Genomic DNA, 23,112 nt, shown 5'->3' on the forward strand with positions numbered 1-23,112 from the left:
CAGCAGTGACCATGTTTATTGCTGCCACATTGCATTAGAGAGAACAGCACAGATTTGGCCTGGCTCATTTTAAGAGGCTGCTTACAGAGGTTTAATGGGAGACTGATGTCTAGTACAGACATCAACAAAAAGCCCTGCAAAGACAGTGGCTTGGGGCTGGCTGTGCACCAGGACTGCTGCTGTCCATTGAGACTGCGAGCGAGACACAGGAGGTGGCAGCTGCTGCCTCCAAGAGACCCAGAGGCCAAACTACTTAGACCCCCCAGAGTTCAAGCTGCCACTTGGAATTCTGCTCAAGAGCCAGAAAGTGGAGTCCGAAGCACCAGACTTGCACACGGCAGTCCTGCTGGCCTGCTCAATGCTTGGTACAGTGGAACAGGATACCCAACGGGAAATCATGGGGCAACTGTAGACAGAGCCAGGGCACCAAGCAGCACTCTGAGCATTAATTAAGATGCTCTGAGCCAACTCTGGGAATGCAAGGAAGACATCCCTAGCCAGACAAGGTCTTACAGTTATGATGCTCCTGAGATAGGAGGGGCCGTCCCTCTCTCTCCAGGGCTCTTTCCCCAGGGGTGAAAGGGGTGAAACGCACCTGGGCGCCAAATTCTGGGGGGCACCAGACGCCCGCCGCTGAAGCCGCCTAAGCTCTTAACTATCTACTTGTTATAAAATAATAAATAATTTTGATCAAGCTAGAAAAACAAAATACACATATACCTAGGTATTACCGAAATGAATACTGTTTCACTAAAGGACTTTCGACTTTGTGCATTCATTTACCAAAGACACACTGGACCAGCAGTGGTGCTTGTCATTCACAACGGTGGCAGACTCAGCGACGGTGCTTGTCATTCACAACAGCGCCATGCACACAAAATTAACTCTTACATCAAAATATTATGTTACGTATTGTATTGAGCTGCTATGCAGCAGAGGGGTCAGTGGCACCTTTGACACGACTGATGTTTCTCCTCAGTAGGTGCCTAAACAATACTTTTAAGTATTGTAAGTCCCTGCAGGACTTGATATCCTTCCGCAGGGCCTGCAAGACGGAGCTGTTCCGCCTGGCCTTTGGTTTGGACGTTTCCCTCCCCTTATGGTTTTGATGAGGCTGCATTTTAATTTGCATTTTAACCTGTATTTTAAATTGTTTTTTTCCCCTATTATGTTTTTACTGTAATTCTACTGTTGTTAGCCGCCCTGAGCCCGGCTCTGGGCAGGGAGGGCGGGGTATAAATTTTTAAATTATTATTATTTACTATTACTATTAAGCATCATGGTGTTGTATACTTAAGTATAAGTGCATTGTAAATAAATGAGCAAATCAGTGTTTCTTTTTCCTCCCTTCTTCTGTAAACAAGAGATGAGGCATAAGCGTGGTGTCTGACATAAGCATAATAAAGGTTAATTTGGAGGCTAAACTAAATTTGGGGATGCTGGGCAGATCTTTGCACCACGGCAGTTCATATGCTAAAGACAGCCCCGTCTCTCTCTCCACCCTAACCCACACTTCACATCCCACTTGTGAGGCCTGGGGGAGTCTTGGCACTCCAGGCACCCCTGTGACTCTCTGCCTGTCTCTGAATGCCATATATTGGCATTCAACTACATGGGTCCCGCCATATGACTGTATGCATACTGTTCATATTCTTCTCTGGGGGGGGGGGTCATCTTTTTAACACTGACAGTTACTCCTGGCCATGTTAGGTTGCAACATACATGTTAGGAAGGGAAATACCTTAAACCTGCTGTGCATTCCTTTCTAAGGTTCTGCAAATAAGTGGAAAACTAATTAAAAAGTGTTAAGAGCTTGCTATTGCACATTCAGTGGTTGTGAATATTAATCTATTCAAAGGATGGTGGAAAAAGAAGTTTGGGAGCTCTCGGCTGGGCAGAACTTGGTGAATTGTTCACAACAGCCCAGGGTTCCCATGTACATTTTAAGCCTGCTGTACTCAAAAGAACAAATGGACACACTGGGAGATTGTCAGGAGATGGAAACCCAATTCCTCAGCCTCTTTCCTGATGCATTCATCTTGGAATTCCCAAAAATACAACCTGCTGCAAAATGAAGAGTGTCCAGGCGGGCAGCAGTAAGATAACCCCCAAGCTATGGAGATCAATGTGTAATTATGAGCATCCTTGAACAAAAATTTAAAAATGGAAATGATAGAGGTTTCTTCCTGTATAGGTAGCATAGGAGACACACCGCAGCCCATTTGGCCAATTAAAACACAGGCTGTATAACAATTTCTGATCAGACCAGAAATGCAAATAGGAGCCAGCCCCACCTCCTCTCTGACGGTAGCCCTGTCTCCATTCTTGCCTGCCCCCTTCCTGCAAATCTCCTTATCTGGGAGCAGAATCTTTCTACAGACACCTTGCATCACGTAATAAAACCTCAGTGATTCACCACAAGGCGCTGTCTTTTATTCAGGAAACCCCTTCCAAATCAATGTCCATGTAGTTTCATCATCCACCACCTGAGGTGGCAGATGGGCTCCATGGCAGCTTCCGTCCTTTGTTCCCGGTTCCCCTCCTCCCTCAAGGAAAGAGATGGGGGGGGGGAGAGAGAGAGACACTTATACCCTGGAGGGAATCCAGCAGTTGACTCGCTGCTTCATAGGAAAAGACCATAGGCACCCTGACCGTTCCAGGAATACATGCAAGAACATCGTCTTGATGGAAGACAAGGTCTGGCATGGCTGGATAGTAAACCCCAGGGCAGATCCGCTTTGTTAACATTTAATTCTGATCCTGAGCAGCAAGCGCAAAGAGCCTGTTAAGAATATCACCTGTCCTGGATCACCTTTCTTCATTCCACCTGTCATCTAGCAGCCAGCAATGCTACGGACGTAACATCATGACAGGCCAGTAAATTTTAGGGCAATTCACTTAAAGATCTTCAACTGCTTTTACCTGCCAGCTCTCTTCTTGTTTAAATGTTTATTATTATTGCAGCTTCTGGTTTTCATACTGGCCACCTTGGACTACAAAAGGGGACCACCTAGTCCAGCATCCTGTTTTCTACAGTGGACAACAAGATGCACCAAAGGGAAGCCCACAACACTAGGGAACACCTTTTAAATATCTTCACAGACTTTCCAGGATATATTTACACATTATTCCAGCAATTGTTTTTAGTGGTGTCAACTGCCTTGATGATTACTGCCGTTTTATAGCCTATTGTAAACCATCCCGGAAATTTTCTATTATTATTATTATTATCATCATCAACAACAACAACATCCCACCTTTTTCCCTAATAGGGACCCAAGGCAGCTCACAGTTGAAGGTGGTATTAAAATATTTAAGAAATATGCAAACCCGCTAGCTTGCCCTGGTCCTAGTAGTGGTAGGATCAGAAGCAGGCCTCTTAAGAGGGGCAAGGAGCGTTTGGAAGGAGCTCAGCACCCAGAGGGGCATTGGGCTTCCCATCAACTCCTGGCTGCCCACCTTGGCACACACAGGACATGCCTTGGCCGCTCTTTGCCCTCCACGGATGGGCCATGCCTGACAGCCCCAACAAAGGATGTGGCAACCCTCTTCCACTCCTACAGCTGGCGGCCAGGAATGCAATGGAGCAAAATCAGAGAAAGACACCTGGCTGCCAGAGGAAGCAACTTCCAGGAGGAGATAGGAGATTTAAATAGATTTAAACGACCCCTGAGGCAGTAGAGAGAGTGCGCCTCGTAGAAAATCAGTTCGTGCCCTTAACATAGATGCAATTGAGCACCAATGTGTTCACCTCAGGAAACCAAAGGTACCAGCAAGAGGAGCAAGTCTTGTTGCGTCCTTATGCTGTTACTCCATGTGAAAATATATATATTTTTTTAATTTCTATACATTTTTTTAAAAAACCAGCACTGCCTCTGCAAATTCAAATGCCAACATTTGTTTATCATTTGTTTATGCATTTAAGGTTCAACTTCTTTCTGCCAAGGGAGTTTACAGTTTTAAAACATTACAGTGAACAATACTACAAAATACAGAACGGGAGGGTTCTCTCAGGCTGACAGATAGTCCCTTCCGGAGCAAGTGGAAGAAGCTCTCTAGCCTGAGCTTTTCACCCCTTCTTGTTTCCTTCCACATAATGCCTGAAACATGCCTCCTGCAAAAAAACCTAATTGTTCTGCAAGGCTGTTTTTTTGTTTTGTTTTGCTGGGGACCAGACAAGCTCTGAAATCGCGCCTGTGACTCTGCACCCTAAGGGTTCCCTTGTGCAAAGAGTCGGTGCAAAAGAGCGATGCGCACGCCCTCAGGGTTTCTTACATATTTAAAAGTAAAATATAGGAAGCAACCTAGTCAAAGGCAGCATCCTGCAATGGAGCGAGTGTTTCCATAATTATGCATTTCAGAACCTATTTATAGGAAAGAGAAACCTTGCCCAGTTTTTACAAAGTTGTTAAGCAACCCCACAACCAACCAGCGCTCATTCTCTGCCATAGCTCAACCCAGAACCGGGTTTCAACACGAGGGTTTAAGCCCCAAACATACAGAGTATTTTTTTTTATAAAAGAGCCCATACTTTTGAGCCTTTACCTCCCACATGAAACCGCCCCGACCAGGTCTTGAAGATCTAGAATTCTCCTCCCGAGATAGAAGTCATCGTGTCATGACAAGCTTGACACTTCTTGTTTGGAAATTAACCACTGCAAGCCACAAAAGTGAAGGATACCTAGTCTAGTCCTGTCTGCACACAGAGCAGGAAACTGAGAAAAATCCAAAAGTAGCACCGCCATTTAACTCTGCAACTTCACAGCCAAGTAAAAAAGGAGACAGTCTCCTGAATGTCATTAGGCTACAGCCACCGAAAGGAACGCATGGGTATAAGTGGTAGAGTTTTCCTGAACACGGATGGCAACTAGACTGATTTATAAAGAAAAATGTTGTAAAAATCCCCAAAAAGCTCAGCAACTTTTTCACCGCCCCAAAGGAGCTGGTTTAACTTGAGGAGGGGGCCAGAAGCTCACACACATGCACGACTTTTAAATAAAACAGCATTTCTTTTTTCTTGTTGTTAAGGCAGGCCTCGTTGCCACTTACAAGTAAACATGGAATCAAGGCCTGCAAGGGGCATGTCCAGTAGGGCGGGGGCGGAAGACAAATAATAATAAAAAATTTATTATTTATATGCCACCCATTGACTGGGTTGCTCCAGTCATTCTAGGTGGCTTCCAGCAAAATATAAAAAGGCAATAAAACATCAAACATTGAAAACTTTCCCATAGAGGGCTGCCTTCAGATGTCTTCTAAAAGTCATATAGTTGTTCATTTCCTTGACATCGGAAGGGAGGGCGTTCCACAGGGCGGGTGCCACTACCGAGAAGGCCCTCTGCCTGGTTCCCTGTGACCTCACTTCTCTCAGGGAAGGAACCGCCAGAAGGCCCTTGGAGCTGGACCTCCATTTCCAGGCTGAACAATGGGGGTGGAGATGCTCCCAATCAACCCTAATAAAAATGCTAAAGCCATTAATGGAGAGTGAGGCCTTCAGACATGACATTCCACTACCAGATGAGAGAACTCCATATCACCAAGTGAAGAAGCCAGCCCAGCTGTCCTACCACAAGGGTGGTCCAACTCCCGTCTCACAGGGTCCCATGATGTGCTTGAAATCTACTGAGCAAGAATGCATTCTCAGGACCAATGAACCCGTTAGGAATAACCCCCCTCTGTAAGGATCCCTGAAGGATCAAGGTGTGGGATGTGCTAACAAGACCCACAGCCAAGGCCTGCATGTTCCTGCCCTTCCACAGGGAATGTTTTGCCCTCCATTCAAGCAGCGCCTGCATGATTTCATCAAGGAGACTCATTTCTCTGAGATTCCCTGTAGGAATAACTAACCTAATTAGAGCTTGCTCATTTCCACTTCTAAGTTGCATCTTGTTTTTGCTCCCAACTCCTCTGCTAAAGCTTAACACATCAACCAAGGGAAACAGAAAGAGAGACCTTTACGGAGGAGAGCCATGGCTGCCATTTATTTATATACTGTACCACTTAATACCAAGACTATGGTATTGCCAGTACGCAGTTTACAAAAACAAGAAAGAGAAAGAGCCACTGCTCTTTTGATAATTCAACACATGTACAAAATATCCAGAAAACTGGATGGCAGGGGTAAAAAAAATTGGGTCACTTGAAAGGGAATGACCCAGTTGCAGAAACCCTCCAGCAGCTGAACCCAGCCCTTTGCACTCAACTGTTAAAAAATGCTAACGCACAACACAACCTGAATTGCGCCTAGAGATTCTGGCAGCCGGCCACACCTAGGAAGGCAAGGGACACCCAACATGCAGAACCTGCCACCCAGCCGCACAAGGAAGGCGAAAAGTCAAATGCTTAACCTTTTTCCAGACTGTGAAGTTTTTTATATATTTATAAATATATATATATACTGCTATTTACTTATTTTTTTAAATAAAAATCATACAGAAACCCATTTTTAATAATTTTAAAATCAGAGATCAACTAACTATTGCGGAAGGGTGTTTTCTTAATTGCCAGCATAAACTTGGCAGCCTAGAAAGGTTTTCAGCCAGCGCTTGAAGGTTAGAGCATCCCGCAGAACTGGGCTGATGACACTCGGGCTTGGTTTCTTGTTGCTGCCAAATGATCCTTGCCTATTCAGGGGGTGGCCAGCGGCGCTGCTGCGGATGATCCCAGGGAGGGAGCTGTTGGGGTGTAAGGGTCCAGCTGGTCTCTGAGGTGCCCTGGACACAAGTTGTTCAGGACCTCTTAAATTAACACAAGGCCCTTTTAGGCGCTTAGCTTCCAGGTCAGTTTATGAGGGCAGAATGCTGTGCTAACTCCATTCCCCCATCTCCTGAGTAATGCAGTCATATCCAAAGCAGAAAGAACCCCTTTGCCCCACACTGATGAACAAACCAGGTCCCCAAGAACTTCTGCAGACGCTCTGAGGCCTCTAATGAGCCTTACAGGGGGAAAGCCAGAAGGAATGAGCCAGGCGGCTAGAACATCTGCATTTTGCTTCCCCCTGGCAGGAGGGCTAATTCCCCACCATTTCCATTGGGTCAGCGGCCGGCAACTCCCCTGGCTGAAGAAGCCCTTGTCCGAAAACATTTGCACAAACATTTGCTCTCCTCCGGAGCGCACACAGAATGGCACTGTCTGGACGCCAAGGTAATCTGAGCTCCCTCAAGGACCAGCTCCTCCTGCCTTCTGTTTAGTCATTGTCTGCAGACCTCCAGTTGCTCGGCAGCCTGGGCAGGGCTTGTGTGTCAGAGGCCTCCTATTCCTCAAGCAAAGCCTGATGTGCTGCTAGAGGATTCACCCTTCCCACACCAAGTGAGTCACCGCGAGGGAGACTATGGGTTCTTCTGATGTCATCCTCACGGCCCATTTTCTGCAGCTTCAGCTCCAAGTCTCTCAAAAGCAGCGCCATTGGCCACAGCAAGAAAAAAGCACACCCAGAACTCTGGCCAATAGTGGGAGGGGTCCCTACTCGCAAATCAGTAGTCAATTGTAACAAAAACTGTTCCGTTCAAAAGCATGTATTCTGACAAGGATTATAAACTCAAACAGAGATTACAAACTCAAACTCATAAAGATATGTATAACACAATAATTTGTTCCAGTATTAAAGATAAGAGTTTACGAGTAGAGATAAATTCATGAGTCCATAGTAAGATTTGATTTGACGTGAAGATCTTAGTTTCATAGATGCGGAAATTGCAATATCTGTAAATATGCACTTCAAGTAAGGGAATTTGTGAATGAACAGACTGGTTGCAAGTTCTGGATTGAACACTATAATCTCTATTTGTGTTTGTAATCCTTGTCAGAATACATAATTTTGAATGGAACAGTTTTTGTTACAATTGACTATTGATTTGCGAGGAGGGACCACTCCCACTTTGGAAACTTATATTGGCCAGAGTTCTTGATGTGCTTTTTTTCTTGGTATATTTATTAACAAGATTGGCCACAGCAAGCCACAGTTTTTGGTATCCCTGCTGCACACTTCTTCCGCACAAAACAACATCCACACACAATGTCCTTGGGGCTTCCAGTGCTGCTCCCTGTGCCAAACAGACTAGTTTAGGAGGCTTCAGAAACAACTTATTTAACTTATGAAAGATCTGCTTCATCAGTTTGCTTGATAGGTAGTTCTTAAGAATGTCTCAACTCGACTCCTCATTGACACCACCACCTGAAAGCTTAATCGCTGCCTTTCATCTGCAAAGAGTACATCTGAAAGCTTTCAACAAAATGTCAAGCAGCTATGTTGCTGCTACCCACTATGGCACCTAAACGCAGGTGACAAAGGTTTCCTTTACCCACAAAGTAGTATCTTCTAATAGCACTTGGTGTTTCACAGAGCTTGGCTCATTCATCCCCACAAGAGTTTCCAGTCACTAGTATTCCCACTTTACAGACGCAGGCCAAGTAGTGACAGACATACAAGTTTTATAATAATAATTATTATTATTATTATTATTATTATTATTATTATTATTGATTATTTATAGTCCGCCCATTTGACTGGGTCTCCCCAGCCACTCTGGGAGGCCTCCTGTACATATAAAAACATAATAAAATGTCAAACATTAAAAACTACCCAATACAGGGCTGCTTTCAGATGCCTGACAGGAGGGGGTTCTACAGGGAGGGCGCCATCACCAAGAAGGCCCTCCGCCTGGTTCCCTGTAACCTCAAAGTGAGGAAACCACCAGAAGATCCTCGGAGGCTGAACACATTTAAGGCCATGAACAACTCTTCCCTGTGCCCACTCACTCTCAGCCACAGAGCCTGGACAAACATAGTCATTTGCCCTCCTGATAATTTTGGACTACAACTCCCATCAGCCCCAGCCAGCATGTGCACAGGATTTCCATCTTCATTCATAATAAGTCTGCAATTTACTCTTGAAGGGAACAGGCAGGTGTGAAATCTAACAGGGCAAGATTTGATAAAGTCCTTCTGATTTTTCGAAGAGCCCAGCCGAAATAGGAGGCCTTCCCTCCTATCCCACCAAAGAGGTAAACAGTCACAATCCAGAATCAAACCGCCCCTACAGCCTTGAGGCTCCAATTGTAATCGCCAAAGAAGAAGCCACGTCTGAAGACAGGAAGATGCCTCCTACCAAGTCAGACCCATCTAGCAGGGGCAGCTGTTCTCGCGAGGCCTATGCCACTCCTTTCCCTGGATGCCAGCATCATCTCAGCCGTCGAGCGAAGGGCCCTTCCCAGACACACTTACAAAGGTGAGAAAACCTTTTTTCCACCCTTGGGACACCCAGCAGGTTCCATTGTGATAATCTGAGAAGCCCCAAGGGAACACCCTGAAAAAGGACCATCTCCCCCACCCCACCCCCTGGAAGAAGCTGCCTCTTCGCTGAGAACAGCTGCTGAGCCCATCTGCTAGAGTCACCCTGCCCAAACCCGTCTGCAGGCAGATCCCCCGTAGGGAAGAGCCAGATGATGGTGCATCTGACCTCCTGGTCTCCTCCTCTACCCTACAATTCTCCAGTTCCATTCAGAAAGGGAAGGGGGAGCCCCAACATTGTCTCTCAGGAGCAGTGCAAGTGGGAGACAGAAGCCAGTGAACAACCTCCACGGTGTTTTTGCTCGACACCATGGCTCGGTGGGGCCCAGTTTGAGTTATGTAAAGGTAAAGGGACCCCTGACCATTAGGTCCAGTCGCGGACGACTCTAGGGTTGCGGCACTCTTCTCGCTTTATTGGCCGAGAGAGCCGGCATACAGCTTCCGGGTCATGTGGCCAGCAGGACTAAGCCACTTCTGGCGAACCAGAGCAGTGCATGGAAACACTGTTTACCTTCCCGCCGGAGCGGTACCTATTTATCTACTTGCACTTTGATGTGCTTTTGAACTGCTAGGTTGGCAGGAGCAGGGACCGAGCAACGGGAGCTCACCCTGTCACAGGGATTTGAACCGCTGACCTTCTGATCAGCAAGTCCTAGGCTCAGTGGTTTAACCCACAGCGCCACTCGCATCCCTTGAATTACGCAGAGGATGTGAATACAGGAACAATCATGCAAAAAATATATGGTACAGGCAAAAAGTTTCAAATGCCCAAGCTTTAAGTGGGCAGGTGAGTCAATTTTGTCCCAACCCTACTGAATTCCCACCCACCCACAATAACTGGCAGAGACAAGTCTAACTGAGTTTTGCTGAAAGGGAACCCAGAAAGCTCCCCAAATCGGGTCATCCTCCTTGGGCACGACTGAAGGTCCCAAGAGTGCAGCAGAAGCAATAGCATCGGCTGCCTCCCCAGCTGTGGTTTTGTTTGCATCTTGGAAGAGGAGAGAGGCGCTGGCAGCTGCACTCCCTGGGCAGAGAAGGGAAGCATCACAAGAACCACAGGGAAATATCTGAGAGAACAAAGAACAGAAGCATTGACTGATGCCACCACACAGCAGCGTAACTGGACCCGTGAACTCTGGCCTCGAAATCAGCTCTGAGAGTGCTTGAAATTCTGCATCACACCAAAAAAAAAAAAAAGGCTCCAAGAGCAACTTCTAGATTCTAGCATCCACTCTAGAAAGATTTGCAAGGAGTGCCTGGCCCCTGATCTCCCAGCGCTGTGTTTGCCCGTTATCAAAGAACAGCAGCACATTATATAAATACTTTGGAAGGAGTTGCAACAAGCAGACTTAAGTAGTGGGCACTTAAAAATAAAACAGTCCGACACAAGATAACGTCTCAGAAATGAGATGGGAATGCGCATGCCCCGCGGGGCCTGAAATATGACAGCCAAACTATACTGGTACGAACGCCTCAAGCACATGGGAGGTGGGAGGAAGCAGCTGACCCCAGCTCAGTGTTGCAGCGCTCTTGGCAGAACCCTGGCTCTCTCCTCTGTCTCCCTTCTCCAGCTCAGCGACAACAACCGGGATGGCTGCATCTTGAAATCATTATTTACTTTTATTTACTTAGTGTACTTTTATACCATTCTTCATCTTATGATCTCAGGGCAGATTACAAGTCAATAAAAACAGAGCAGGTAAAAATATACTGAACATCAACCGAAGATCAATCCTTAAACACTTTATAGAGCCAACACAACTCCTTGCAGCTAGAGAAACTAATGCTAGCAACCTGAAAGAGCCAAGACAAACAGGCAGGTCCCAAAATGTCCGTGCCAGGTGCGCTTCCCAGGGGAAGGCATTCCCTAACTGGGGGGCCACCACAGAGAAGTCCCTCTCCTCCCACATCACCTCCAGATGTTCCTCAAAAAGGACCTCCCAGTTCTAAGGGACTGGGCAGGATGATCCAAGGTCCACAGTTCCTTCAAATGCTTGGGAAGGGACTCCGATACTAGCGGAGGGGAAAGCGCAATTACTGCCCAAAGCCATGAACAGTCCAAAACCTGTATTTCAGCAGCACAAAGGAAAAGCTGAAAGGGGGGTGAACAAGGTTATACTCCAGGTCTGTGGGGTGGGGTGGGGATTAATGCTTTGAGGGTGGTACCAAGGAATTGGAAACTGATTTTCTCCCTCAGCCATCTCCCTCTAGAAAGGAATATCCAGATGAAGACCAGGACATTTAAGACCCGTTTGCATTTTTCTGCCACAGTTTCTGCCTGCCCTCTACTGCCTCATGCCTTCATCCTCTCTCCTCCTCCTCCCTTGAAGCCCTGAAGGAAACCTCAGGCACCCACCCCGCCTTGTTACACTACAAACAAAGTCAGGAATCCAGCCCTGTATAGTTTAATGAGACTCCCCTCTGGGAATACTGCTCACCATGTCCATGAAATGCTAATGTCTGTCGTCCAGTGTTTTCACAAATACCATCTCCAGAAGGCATCAGCTGAATCTCCTGGCCTCCTCTCTAGGGGCCACATGCTGCTGGAGTGTGGGGCCGATTTCGACACACGTGCACACCAGGATGCGTACACTAGGGCAGCCTCCCTCTCCTCAGCTGGTCTGTGTAGGGCAGCTGAGAAAGTAAAGGTAAAGGTACCCCTGCCCGTACGGGCCAGTCTTGACAGACTCTGGGGTTGTGCGCCCATCTCACTTAAGAGGCCAGGGGCCAGCGCTGTCCGGAGACACTTCCGGGTCACGTGGCCAGCGTGACATCGCTTCTCTGGCGAGCCAGAGCCGCACACGGAAACGCCGTTTACCTTCCCGCTGGTAAGCGGTCCCTATTTATCTACTTGCACCCGGAGGTGCTTTCGAACTGCTAGGTTGGCAGGCGCTGGGACCGAGCAGCGGGAGCGCACCCCGCCGCAGGGATTCGAACCGCCGACCTTTCGATCGGCAAGTCCTAGGCGCTGAGGCTTTAACCCACAGCGCCACCTGCGTCCCTAGGGCAGCTGAGAAGGGAGACATTATTGCCCCCTCCACACTCATCAAATGAATTATTATTATTATTGTCCATCTGATGATCAGCAGTGGGGGCAATTTGCATCCCCATCAAGCACTAGACAGGGTAGAAGCATTTAAATCTCCCTGTCTATTCCAGCACCATGTCAATTTTAAAGAAACATTGGTGGGGGCTGCCTGGTGCAAGAGCCGAACAATTTGCTGGCGAGAGGAGTGCTCATCAGCCCCCTGGGCATTCACTACCTCTGCATTACACAGCTATACACTGTGATGTCAAATGTCACTTTCCCATCTGGGAGTCTCACATTGCCTATGCCACTCGAGGGGGGGGGGACCCTTTCTGTTTCTTGGGCAAGAGAAACCAGGAAGGAGACATTCTTATGTGGAAAAAGAGCTCAGGGGCAGACGAACGACTCGGCTGTACAGAAGCACCTACTGTCATCAGTTAGTGCTCAGTGAGGCATCTTACATAAAGCAGAAAGGCAGCCAAATAGCCAGAAACCAATAGGTTTAGACAGAAAGGATAATCAAGTTATGATTTCACATTTACACGCTTAAATGAGAATAAGAAAATGTTTCACAGTCACTGTCTCAATAACCCTTTAAGATGCTGGGGGGGGGGGGGTAACCAGCAAATTAATGGCTGGACAGAGCTTTGAGGAGGCGACTTACAAATTCAGATTGCGTTCTTCATCATACCATGCCAGCTGCCTGTCACTACACAGAAAAAGACACCGTTCCAAATGAAAGGATCATTAAATTAAGAGAAAATTTGGAAACACAACACCAATCAATATACCATTATCAGATGCTATGACCAAGTAAAATGTGAAGTAATTATTTCCGTGACTGAGCATGACGGAAGATTAAAGTGCGGTTCTTGTCCGAGTCTTCCAAGGACAACAGAGATCCCTTGTTCCAGATAAGAGCATCTCCTTGGAACTGATTCACTAGGCAACTAGCAGGGTCCTCAAAGGAACGGAGGCAGCCTGGGACTTGCTCCCGAGTTCATCCATTGCTGCGACTACAGGATTAAGACAACCTCTCCAGGAGTGGGATCCTCTTGACTAAAGGGAGGAAAGCATCGATGGAGTGACCAGGGAGGACAGAGACTCACACCAGACATCTTCTTTTGGTTGTGGAGCCACAGAAAGTGAAGGAAGGCAGGTGAAAAGATGAAAGGGCACTGCAAAAGTGAGAGCATTCGGAACACACCCAGGTTTTAACACCTGCCTCTTCCATACAGTCATCTCCAGGACTCTGCTGACATTTGAATCTATTGGCATTTACTTCCTCTCATAAATCGAGCCAGCCAGGAACAAAAACGCAGGCAGGCAGGCAGGCAGGCAGGCAGGCACACCCTCCAACACAGCGGAAGGGAAGCCAACGGAAAGCCAACTTCAAAGCTAAACCTTTGCTACGTGATAAGCTCCTTCGTGCAGCACAATCTACATACGGGTTTCCGCACTTTTACCTATGCCGAAGGGCCTTCTGGAAAGAAAACAGGACATCTGAGGCTGCCCAAAGACTCTCCGCACAGGTAAATCCACAGGACAAAGCACCAAGCACAGTGTCCCTCTTCCTGCTAGAGACACACACAATTACACAGAGGGTATTTCAGAGCGAAACCCATCTAAAACATGTCACTGACTAAGTCCAACCGTCTGAAGTTTTCTTTAAAAACACAGGTGCTTGAAAAGTTTTGAAAAATTAACACGCAGCACATGGGCTCTCAAAACCCTCAGCCAGCAACAAAAAGCACAAACGGATACCATTTTAGAGCCTTAAGAAGAGTGCAACTGGACCAGACAAAAGGCCAACAACCTGTTAGGCCACAGTGGCCAACCAAGCGGACGTCTTTGGGAAGTCCACCAGTAAGACACAAATGTCCTCTCCTGGTGTCCTGGAGGCAGAAGGTGACCATCCTGACCAGCAGCCACTGACAGCCTTATCCTCCTCTATGAATTTCTCTAGACCCTTTTCAGAACCATCCAAGCCAGCCCGTCACTGCCTCCTGGGAGAGCAAATTCCAGTTTTAAAATTCTCCCCACTCCAGAGGTTGCTGCAAGCAAAGGCACAAGCGCAATGGCAGGGGGAAAGAAGCAGGTGCACAGCTCTTTTGCCCCATAGCTGTGGGGTAAAAGGGAATGGCAGTGTCTAGATATCCCATCTCAGATCATCAGCCCCAGGGTATGGGATGGAGCTACGCAGATCCTGCTCTGATCAGGGCCTGGATGGAAAACTGCCTGGGAGCCCCACATAAGCATTAGAACTGGGGTATAAACAGAATAAACTCTGCAATGTGGGAAAGGAAGGTTAATGTGGAGGAGTCAGGATCAGCCCATCATGGTCAGAGGGCAAAGTGGCACCTCCTTCCACTGGCCCTGAAACAGATTGCAGGATTCCCTGGTTAGGGTCTTGGCTACTCCGTGGGGGCCAACCCGTGGGGGCCCTGTGGATGCTGATGGGCTCCAACGCCCATCATCCCTGACAACAAGCCGTGCAGACTGGGGCTGAAGGCGGTTGGGAGTCCAACAACACGCCTGATGAGGAATGGTTGAAGGAGTTGGGGGTCTTTAGCCTGGGAGTGAAGAGACTGAGCGGTGACACGAGAGGCATCTTCAAGTATCTGCCAGCGATATTTCCATGCGGCTTGCTACAAAGTTACAGACGGGGCACGGAAAGGCAACAGAATGACCGAACCATATGGCTGGAAGGGATCCCAAGGGTCATCTAGCCCAACCCGCTGCAACGCAGGGGTCAGGGCAGGAGTGGTTTGAAGGGTGCCTCCGAAACTTAGCAGCAGGGAACCCCAAAGCGAGGGGGGGCTCCCGGCTCCCCCTTGGGTCTTCCTGTCCCGGGCACCCAGACTGGCACCCGCCGTGAGAAGAGGGTGAGGGCCAAAGGGGGGGGGCTTTGGGCCTGATCCTGCAGGCAGGTTCTTTTCTGGAGGAGAACTGCCTCTGATGTCAGAGGGGACCCAGGGAGCAGGATATCCAGGGGGAGAGAGAGAGAAGCAGCGGGGGGGGGGGCTGCACCTACACGGCGACCCCAAAAGAGGGAGACCCCAAAAGCCCCTTCCTCCCCGACCCCTCCTCCTCCAAGCCCCGCCAGGGGGGGGAAGGGGGCGGGGTTGACCCTCTGCCCACCCGAAGACCCCCTCGGGAATGATGATGATGATGATGGGGGGGGGAGGGAGAAGGGGGCCCCTCGGAATCTCACCCCCACCCCCTCGGGGGGAGGGGTCCTGGGGGCGAGGAGGGGAGGGGCTGGGGAGGTTGCCATGGCGACCGAGCCCTCCCCCTCGGGCACCTGAGGGTGGGCCCCAGGCAGGCCGTGTCGGTGCTGTCCACCTCGCGCAGGATCCGCTCGTGCTCGGCCGCCGTCTCGGGGCTCTCCGGCTCCGCCATTCCTCCGCCCAGCCCGGCCGGACACAGGCAGGCAGCAGGCGGCCCGCCTAGGCCGCGCCCCCCTCCCGGCCGTAGCAATGGCAACGGCCCGCCCCGACGCCGCGCCAGGCCTGCCGGGAAGTGTAGTCCTCAAGGGAGCGACGCGCTGCGCTTCCGCGGGACGTCGCCGGCCGCTCTAGGCCGAGGGGTCGCTGGGGTGAAGCATTAGCGCCGCCTGCCGGCCAGGAGGCGCCTCTCGGCGGCTCAGCTGGAGGCGCAGTGCGGACGCCGCGGGGCAGAAGCGGGTTTTGTGGTGCTGCTCCGGATAGAGAGGATAGGAGCTGGATGAGCGGCAAGCAGCCCAGGGCAGGAATGCCCTTCGTTCCTTTATTCATGATTTATAAACCACCCTTCAGCCTGTTACGGAAGTTACGGGGAGGAAACATCTTTAAAGTTAAATATTACAAATATTATGCCTGAATGTATCCTTCCAACTTGACAGCTCAGGGAAGTTACCTAGCTTTTAAAATAATATAAAATCATCTCCTTTCCCAGTTCCCCCCATTCCAAAGCTATTTTCCCCTTGAAAAAGGACTCCAGGAAGTTCCCAGAGGTGACAATTGCTGGGCTCATTGTTCTCCAAGGGAAGCCAAATCCCATCCCAGACTTGCCAAGGGGTCCAGACAGGCAAAGGAAGTTCTATTGTACTTTTGGGTGGTGGGACTTCAGAGGTGTTTGCCTGTGCTCATCTCATACCTGGGTCTTGCCCTGAGATGTCTGCTTATGCTAATCTTGTACCAAGGACTTGTCTGGACATGTTTGCCAAGGTTAACTCTTCCCCTTTTCTGACCTGTCAGTGATGTAGCAGTGATGCTGGACGAACTGTATTCTGGGATATGGTGGGAAAGTTTTAAAAGTCCTTGTCACCCCATCCTCGGGGTTCAAAATTCCTCTTTGAGCCTGTTGCGCAATAAACTTTGGTCTACAGCTATTTGCTCCGGTTGGTGGCTGGACTCCTTCCTTTATTCCACAGGGACCCGGGGGCTCTGCTGCCCGACCAGCTGGGTGACTGAGCAGCCTCACACCTAGATTTTTCCATAAAAAGCCAAAGATGATGATGATGATGACGATCTGTTTCTATACCCGGCCTTCTTCCCTGACTGGCAGATAAAAGCAAGAACCTCCACAAACACAGGGGGGAGACTGAGGAATATAACCCAACTGATAGAATGAAAATGGTGTACATAAATCTGTTGAAATCCTACGCTGAATAGAAATGTGTAGCTTCAGGTACGTAGCCGTGTTGGTCTGACACAGTCAAAATAAAAAATAAAAACTGTCCAGTAGCACCTTATAGAGCAACAAAGTTTGTTCTGGTATAAGCTTTCAGGTATCTGAAGAAGTGTGCGTGCACACAAAAGCTTATACCCAGAACAAACTTAGATGGGCCATAACAGGCATACGCAAACTCGGCCCTCCAGATGTTCTGGGACTACAATTCCCATCATCCCTAACCACTGGTCCTGCTAACTAGGGATCATGGGAGTTGTAGGCCAAAAACATCTGCAGGGCCGAGTTTGCCTATGCCTGGTCTATACGGTGCTACTGGACAATTTCTTATTTATTTTTATTATTTATTGTTATATAAAGCACTGAGCCTCTTGGGCTTGCCGATCAGAAGGTCGGCGATTCAAATCCACACGACAGGGTGAGCTCCCGTTGCTCAGTCTCAGCTCCTGTCAACCTAGCAGTTTGAAAGCACACCAGTGCAAGTAGATAAATAGATACGGCTGCAGCGGTAAGGTACCGTAAACACTGTTTCCATGCACTGCTCTGGTCACATGACCCAGAAAAACTGTCTGCAGAGCAGACAAGCACCAGCTCCCTCAGCCTGTAAAGAGAGACGAGTGCCGCAACCCCAGAGTCGTCTGTGACTGGACATAACTGCCAGAAGTCCTTTACCTTTACCTTTTAGAAATGCATAATAAAAGCTGGACATGCGCCTGCTTATAGCAGCTGGGATGAACATCAGTGTTTTTTTGGGGGGGGGACTCTGCAGCCCCATAGGAGAGCTGCACCCCAGCAGAGTCTCTGAGCAGGGCGAGATTCCAGGGGTTCCAGACATTCTCCCAGGGTTCACGTTCCCTTTGGAAATGAGCTGCAGCAGAGGCTGTGGCGTCTTTAGGATATATAGTTTATTTATACATGTACCACCAACCTGAGCATAGATCAAACACTGTGTGATGGCATCAGTACAATGTTGGATGGTCCGCAAAAGCCAGATGGATTCCAGAACTATTGGGGGGGGAGACACCTGCTGGTCTTCTTGGCCCCTCTGCTCCTGGCCGAGTTGGAGCTGCAGGTTGGGAGAACGTTGCTGCTGTTGCACCCAGGGCCTGCTTGGGGTCTTCCTTTCGGGGCACCTAGCTGGCCGCTGAGAGAAGACGATGCTGTACTAGACAAGCCATTGGCAAGGCAGGTCTTATGTTCTTATGATCTGAAGGTAGGGATAAGCACGCTTGCTGATGGTACTAAATTACTGAGGGTCATTACTACTACTACTACTACTACTACTAATAATAATAATAATAATTTATTAAAACAAAAAGAGAAGGGGAAGAGCTCAAAAAGGACTTCTGTTGGCTGCTGTGGAAGAGATGGGCCCCCTTTGGCCTCATCCAACTGCAGGGCTCTTCTGAAGACAGGGCTTCCCAAACATGGGTCTCCAGCTGATTTGGACTACAGTTCCCATCATCGCTGACCGCTGGCTCTGCTAGCTAGGGATGATGGGAATTGTAGTCCAAATCAGCTGACTTAAGTTATTTCCTTAAACATGACAGAGTCGAGAGGCAGACAACCCACCACAATTCCACACACACCAGTTTAGAGTAAGCCAAGTGATGATTTTATTAAGGAAGATGGGATCAGAAGAGGGAAGGAATGACTGGGTTACATGGCCAGGAAAACAGAAAGACATTTAGAAAATGGAGCCTCTATCTTGACGGCTCGTAGTATCTTGCCAATCAACTGAGCTCAGTATAGTCTCACCCGTGACAATGAACCTGAACGTCCAGCACTGCTCTGAACATATGGCTTCTGTCCTGACCGCCTCTCTCTGAGGAAAGGGAGGTCCTTTTCAGTTACTCGTGACTACAGGGCAGAGAGAGAAAGGCATTTACGACTGCTTATTTCCTTGACATACTGTAATCAACTTTATGACTGTGCTTGCTAGTCAGAGAGCTCTTTGACCAGCAAAGACAATCAGGCATCCCTCGTAAAGCATTAATCAGCCAATCTGCACGGCTAACGTGGTCAGGCAGAAATGAAACATCTTCCTCTGTTAAAGGCTAAATAAGCGTTGCAGATGGCGGAAGCATGCGTGAAATCGGTAGTAACACTGAACCAATGAATGCTGAAAGCAAAACAACATTGAGTGGGGCCAAACGCGATCGTCGCCCATGCCTCACAGGTCGGTCTCTCAGTACGGTGGGCAAGCTGCCTCTGGGATCTACAGGAGTCAATGCTCTTCTCCACATGCGCCCTCCCATCACAGAGAGAGCCAGTGTGGTGTAGTGGTTAAGCTCATGGAATGGCTCAAGCAGACTGACCAGAGACATCCCTAAAGAGCAGGAAATAGAAAGAGCAGCCCTGCACAGAATGAGGGCCTTTCATTGCCACCCTCTGCGCTCCTCCAAGCAGCAGAACCATTTCTCCAGCTAGACTTTCTTTCCTTCCAGATCCCAGCCCAACTGGTCACCTTGTGGAAGGACTATGTTGGGTTCCTTGATGCTTGGGACACCAAGGGTACAGAGAAACCTTCCACTTCCCTACCTCCCCTTGTGTGTGGAGCGCAAACTCTTCCCAGGTGTTCCTCCCATCCTCCCCTCTTCCTGAGCTTGGACCCTCCTCTCCTTCCCCACAGCCCAGGCTCAGAACTTGGCAGATGCTTCCACAATATGCCAGGCTCTGAGTGGCAGGCCATGGCCCTGCGTCCAGAGAGAAAGCTGAACACAAGTCATACAGAGGTGCAGCACAGAGCAGCAAAAGCCTAGGAGGTGCCGGGAGAAGAAGGAGGCTTGGCGCTTTTTATTCAGATATCGTAGAAGTCAACATGAGCCCCCGATTCAAAGGTGTTTGCGAGAAGAAGATCCAACAGCTTCTGGGAGGAGATGTCACAATCCAGCAGTTCCCCGTGTTCCTTCATGTGCAGGAAAGTCTTCCGCAGCTCCAGGTTTCCCGATTTGGTGCGAGCCTCTTCCTGCATATCCGTGTCCAGGGGACCTGGAAGAGAAGGCAAGAGGTGATTCCTGCAGGCTGATGGGCAGAACGGGTTCCTTCCAACTCTTCAGTTCTATGGTTTTATGATTCATGGGGAGGGGAGCGAAGGGCCCATCAGCGGACTGCCAGCGAGAGACGATGGAACGGCTGGTGACGCAGGAAGCCAGACCAGCTGGCAGACCCCAGACTCACCTGGCGCATAGCTGAGCACCCTGATGTCTGGCTCTTCTGCCGCTAGGACCCGGAACATCATGTCCCGGGCAGCTTTCCCAGTGCAGTAGAGGGCCCAAGTCTGGAAGGGTTTCAGAGCGCAGAGCGAGGAGACATTGACCACTGTTCGGCACAAGCCAGGCTGAGCAGGGAAGGCCTTCAGGAGGGAGGAGGTGAGGCACAGCGCAGAGGTGACGTTGAAGGCCCAGTAGGTGTTGACTTCGCCGGGGCTGGTGAAGTCCAAGAAGGATTTGGAAACATCGCCAAGAGAAGCTAGAAGACAAAGAAGATCCCTGTTTGTTTATCCATAAGTGCTTCTTCAGACTAGACCAGCGGTTCCCGAAGTGGGGCTTGGGATTCTGTAGGGGGGCACAAGAAAACAAGGTGTGACAGGGTGGGGGCGTTGGAGGTGTAAATGTATATCAGACTCTGAAAAGTTGTCACCACAGGATCAAGTTCATCCGGTTTGTTGAATTAATTAAACAAAATAGTTTTAAATATGCAATTGTCACTGTTTGAAATTGCATTGAGTTATCCGTCCTAGTGCGCCATGCAAAGCGCTATTCTGACTGATGCTTTTTATAGGATAGGGTAAGGAGGAACTGGGGGTGAGTTGGTTGAACCAGGGGGGCAGTGGCCCAAAAGAGTTTGGAAACCACAAAACTGGAGGATGGGAGCAGCCTCGCAGGCAGAAGCTCCCCGTATCTGGGATAAGACAAGCGGCTCAAAAGCAAAGCTTTTCAGATCCTGCTGTGAGTGAGGAAAAGGCATAAATTGGGGAGAACAGAAAGAGAGGGAGGGAGGGAGGGAGGGAGGGAGGGAGGGAGAGCACATTAGGGGCACCACCCCAAACAGGATCACACAGAAACCTCATCCCTTTATACAGTACAGTGGTACCTTGGGTTACATACACTTCAGGTTACAGACTCCACTAACCCAGAAATATAACCTCGGGTTAAGAACTTTGCTTCAGGATGAGAACAGAAATTGTGCGGCGGCTGCACAGCGGCAGCAGGAGGCCCCATTACCTAAGTGGTGCTTCAGGTTAAGAACAGACCTCCAGAAGGAATTAAGTTCTTAACCCGAGGTACCACTGTACAGGCTATGGAGCTGGGAGACCTGTGGCTGGGATATGGGTTCTCAAAGGTGAGGTGGGGGCCAACTGCTCAGGGCAAGGCAAGGTCTGAAAGTATTCTGAACATGGCGGAAGACCTGGCTGAGGAGGACTAACCCTTGCAGGAAGGGGGGCACCACCATTAAGAGACAGTGCAAAAGCAGAAGGATGTTTCGCGCACACATACAAACACCCTGCTTATGGGTGAAAGAGGGGGTGGTGTTTTTGTTTCCAAGGGGGCTTTCCTTGCATGTCGGAGCCTACACAGCCAGGTGTGGTATCTCCCAGCACAAAGGGGCCGAGATGATCCGCGGAAGAGGGCGGAGTCTGGCACAAGCAACTAGGTGAACTAGGTGCCCAACGATCCCCCTGACTTGGAAGTTCCCAAGCGCCACACTTCCTCGTTTTCCTTCCCAGGAGCTGCAAGTGGATCCGAAGTGGGGGGGCTTGAATCCGCCGCTTGTCATCTCCGCTGCATTCCCACAGCAACAACCCCAAAGTTATGTTTGCTGTGGACCCCAAAACTACAGTGGTACCTCGGGTTACATACGCTTCAAGTTACATCTGCTTCAGGTTACAGACTTTGCTAACCCAGAAATATTACCTCGGGTTAAGAACGTTGCTTCAGGATGAGAACAGAAATCGTGCTCTGGCGGCGCGGCGGCAGCAGGAGGCTCCATTAGCTAAAGTGGTGCTTCAGGTTAAGAACAGTTTCAGGTTAAAAACGGACCTTCGGAACGAATTAAGTACTTAACCCGAGGTACCACTGTAATTCACAAGGCTCACATATCCCGCTTCAGCAACGGAATATGCGTTCACCGCCTTCTCTTCCGCCCTCGGTGTCCCTCCTGGCGCTTTAGGAAGCAGAAAAGCCCGCTTTCACCGGGAACTTACAATCTCCCTTCCACGCGGAGGAAGAAAAAGATGGATGCAGAAATAAACAAGGGAGGGGGGAAGCAAGGACACCCGTCTAGTGTGCGTAACGGCAGCGCGCGTGGATTTGGGGTCTTTGCCAAGACTGCCCCCGCTTAGCCCTTTCCCCGGGAACTGGAGGAGGAAGGCACTCTGCACGCGCTCAGGAGCGCGTCTCGGCGCGCCCGCTCACCGGCGTTGTTGACGAGCAGCAGCCGCTCCAGCGGCCCGTCCCCGCCGAGCTCCCGGGCGGCGCGCACCACGCGCTGCAGCCCGTCGTCCGTGGCCAGGTCGGCGGGCAGGCCGCGCACGCGGAGCGCCGGGCAGGCGGCGCGCAGCTCTCCCTCCAGCTGCTCCAGCGCGGCCGCCGAGCGCGCCACCAGCAGCAGCGCCGAGCCGGGCGCCAGGCGCGGGGCCAGCAGGCGCGCCAGGCTCCGGCCGAAGCCTCGCGAGGCGCCCGTCACGATGCCCACGGCGCGGCCCAGACCCGCCGCCCGACCGCCCGCCTCTCCGTCCATGGCCGCTCGGAAGCCGGGCGCGCCACTCGTGCGCTTTTACGCACGGCGCTCCGAGGCGGGACCGGGCGCTGCAGAGACCCCGCCCGGCGAAAGGAGGAGACGCGCGCCGGTACTTTGATGCCCACCGCCTAGAAATGCGAATAATTCAGCTGTGTAGCAAATACATCAATGCCCCATTGAGCTCTGGCCAGGCCAGAATGTGCTTAATCTCCTTGGCATCCGAAAGTGAAACGAAAGCGGCTGGCGGGCGACGGGTCCTCCGCGCCCTGTGCAAATCCCCGCCCCGGCTTCTCCTTTTTCTTCCTGGCTTTGGCCTCGGATCAGAGCAATCGGGAATGGGATGTGGAAAGTGCGGGATAAGCAAATGATTAATGGGAAGACAT

At 49.9% G+C, this 23,112-nt stretch overlaps 2 protein-coding genes across 3 annotated transcripts in view; both read right to left on the bottom strand.

Moving 5' to 3' along the window:
- EXOC6B (exocyst complex component 6B) overlaps positions 1–15,807 on the bottom strand; it is a 220,723-nt gene extending 204,916 nt beyond the window's left edge. For both annotated transcript variants that reach the window (XR_014568506.1, XM_083757097.1), the window contains exon 1: positions 15,621–15,807. Coding sequence is in view for 1 of the 2 variants with exons in the window: in XM_083757097.1 (XP_083613223.1) it covers positions 15,621–15,718 (98 nt within the window). In the remaining variant the exon portion in view is untranslated. The remainder of the gene's footprint in view (positions 1–15,620) is intronic.
- Positions 15,808–18,579: 2,772 nt separating this feature from the next.
- On the bottom strand, positions 18,580–22,768 carry SPR (sepiapterin reductase). The gene is made up of 3 exons (XM_083754702.1): positions 22,405–22,768; positions 20,168–20,458; positions 18,580–19,978 (listed from the first exon to the last, which is right to left on the bottom strand). The coding sequence occupies exons 1-3, from the start codon at positions 22,727–22,729 to the stop codon at positions 19,788–19,790; spliced, it is 807 nt and encodes a 268-aa protein (XP_083610828.1). The 5' UTR covers positions 22,730–22,768; the 3' UTR covers positions 18,580–19,787.
- Between the last annotated feature and the right edge of the window lie 344 nt (positions 22,769–23,112).

The sequence above is a fragment of the Podarcis gaigeae genome (assembly GCF_964106915.1).
Source record: "Podarcis gaigeae genome assembly, chromosome: 9".
NCBI classification, from domain to species: Eukaryota; Metazoa; Chordata; class Lepidosauria; order Squamata; family Lacertidae; genus Podarcis; species Podarcis gaigeae.

Coding starts and splice junctions, on each gene's coding strand:
- SPR (XM_083754702.1), bottom strand. CDS start 22,729: ATGGACGGAGAGGCGGGCGGTCGGGCGGCGGGTCTGGGCCGCGCCGTG. Junction 20,459..22,404: donor GCTGCTCGTCAACAACGCCG/GTGAGCGGGCGC, acceptor TTTGTCTTCTAG/CTTCTCTTGGCGATGTTTCC. Junction 19,979..20,167: donor GGTGCTCAGCTATGCGCCAG/GTGAGTCTGGGG, acceptor CTTCTCTTCCAG/GTCCCCTGGACACGGATATG.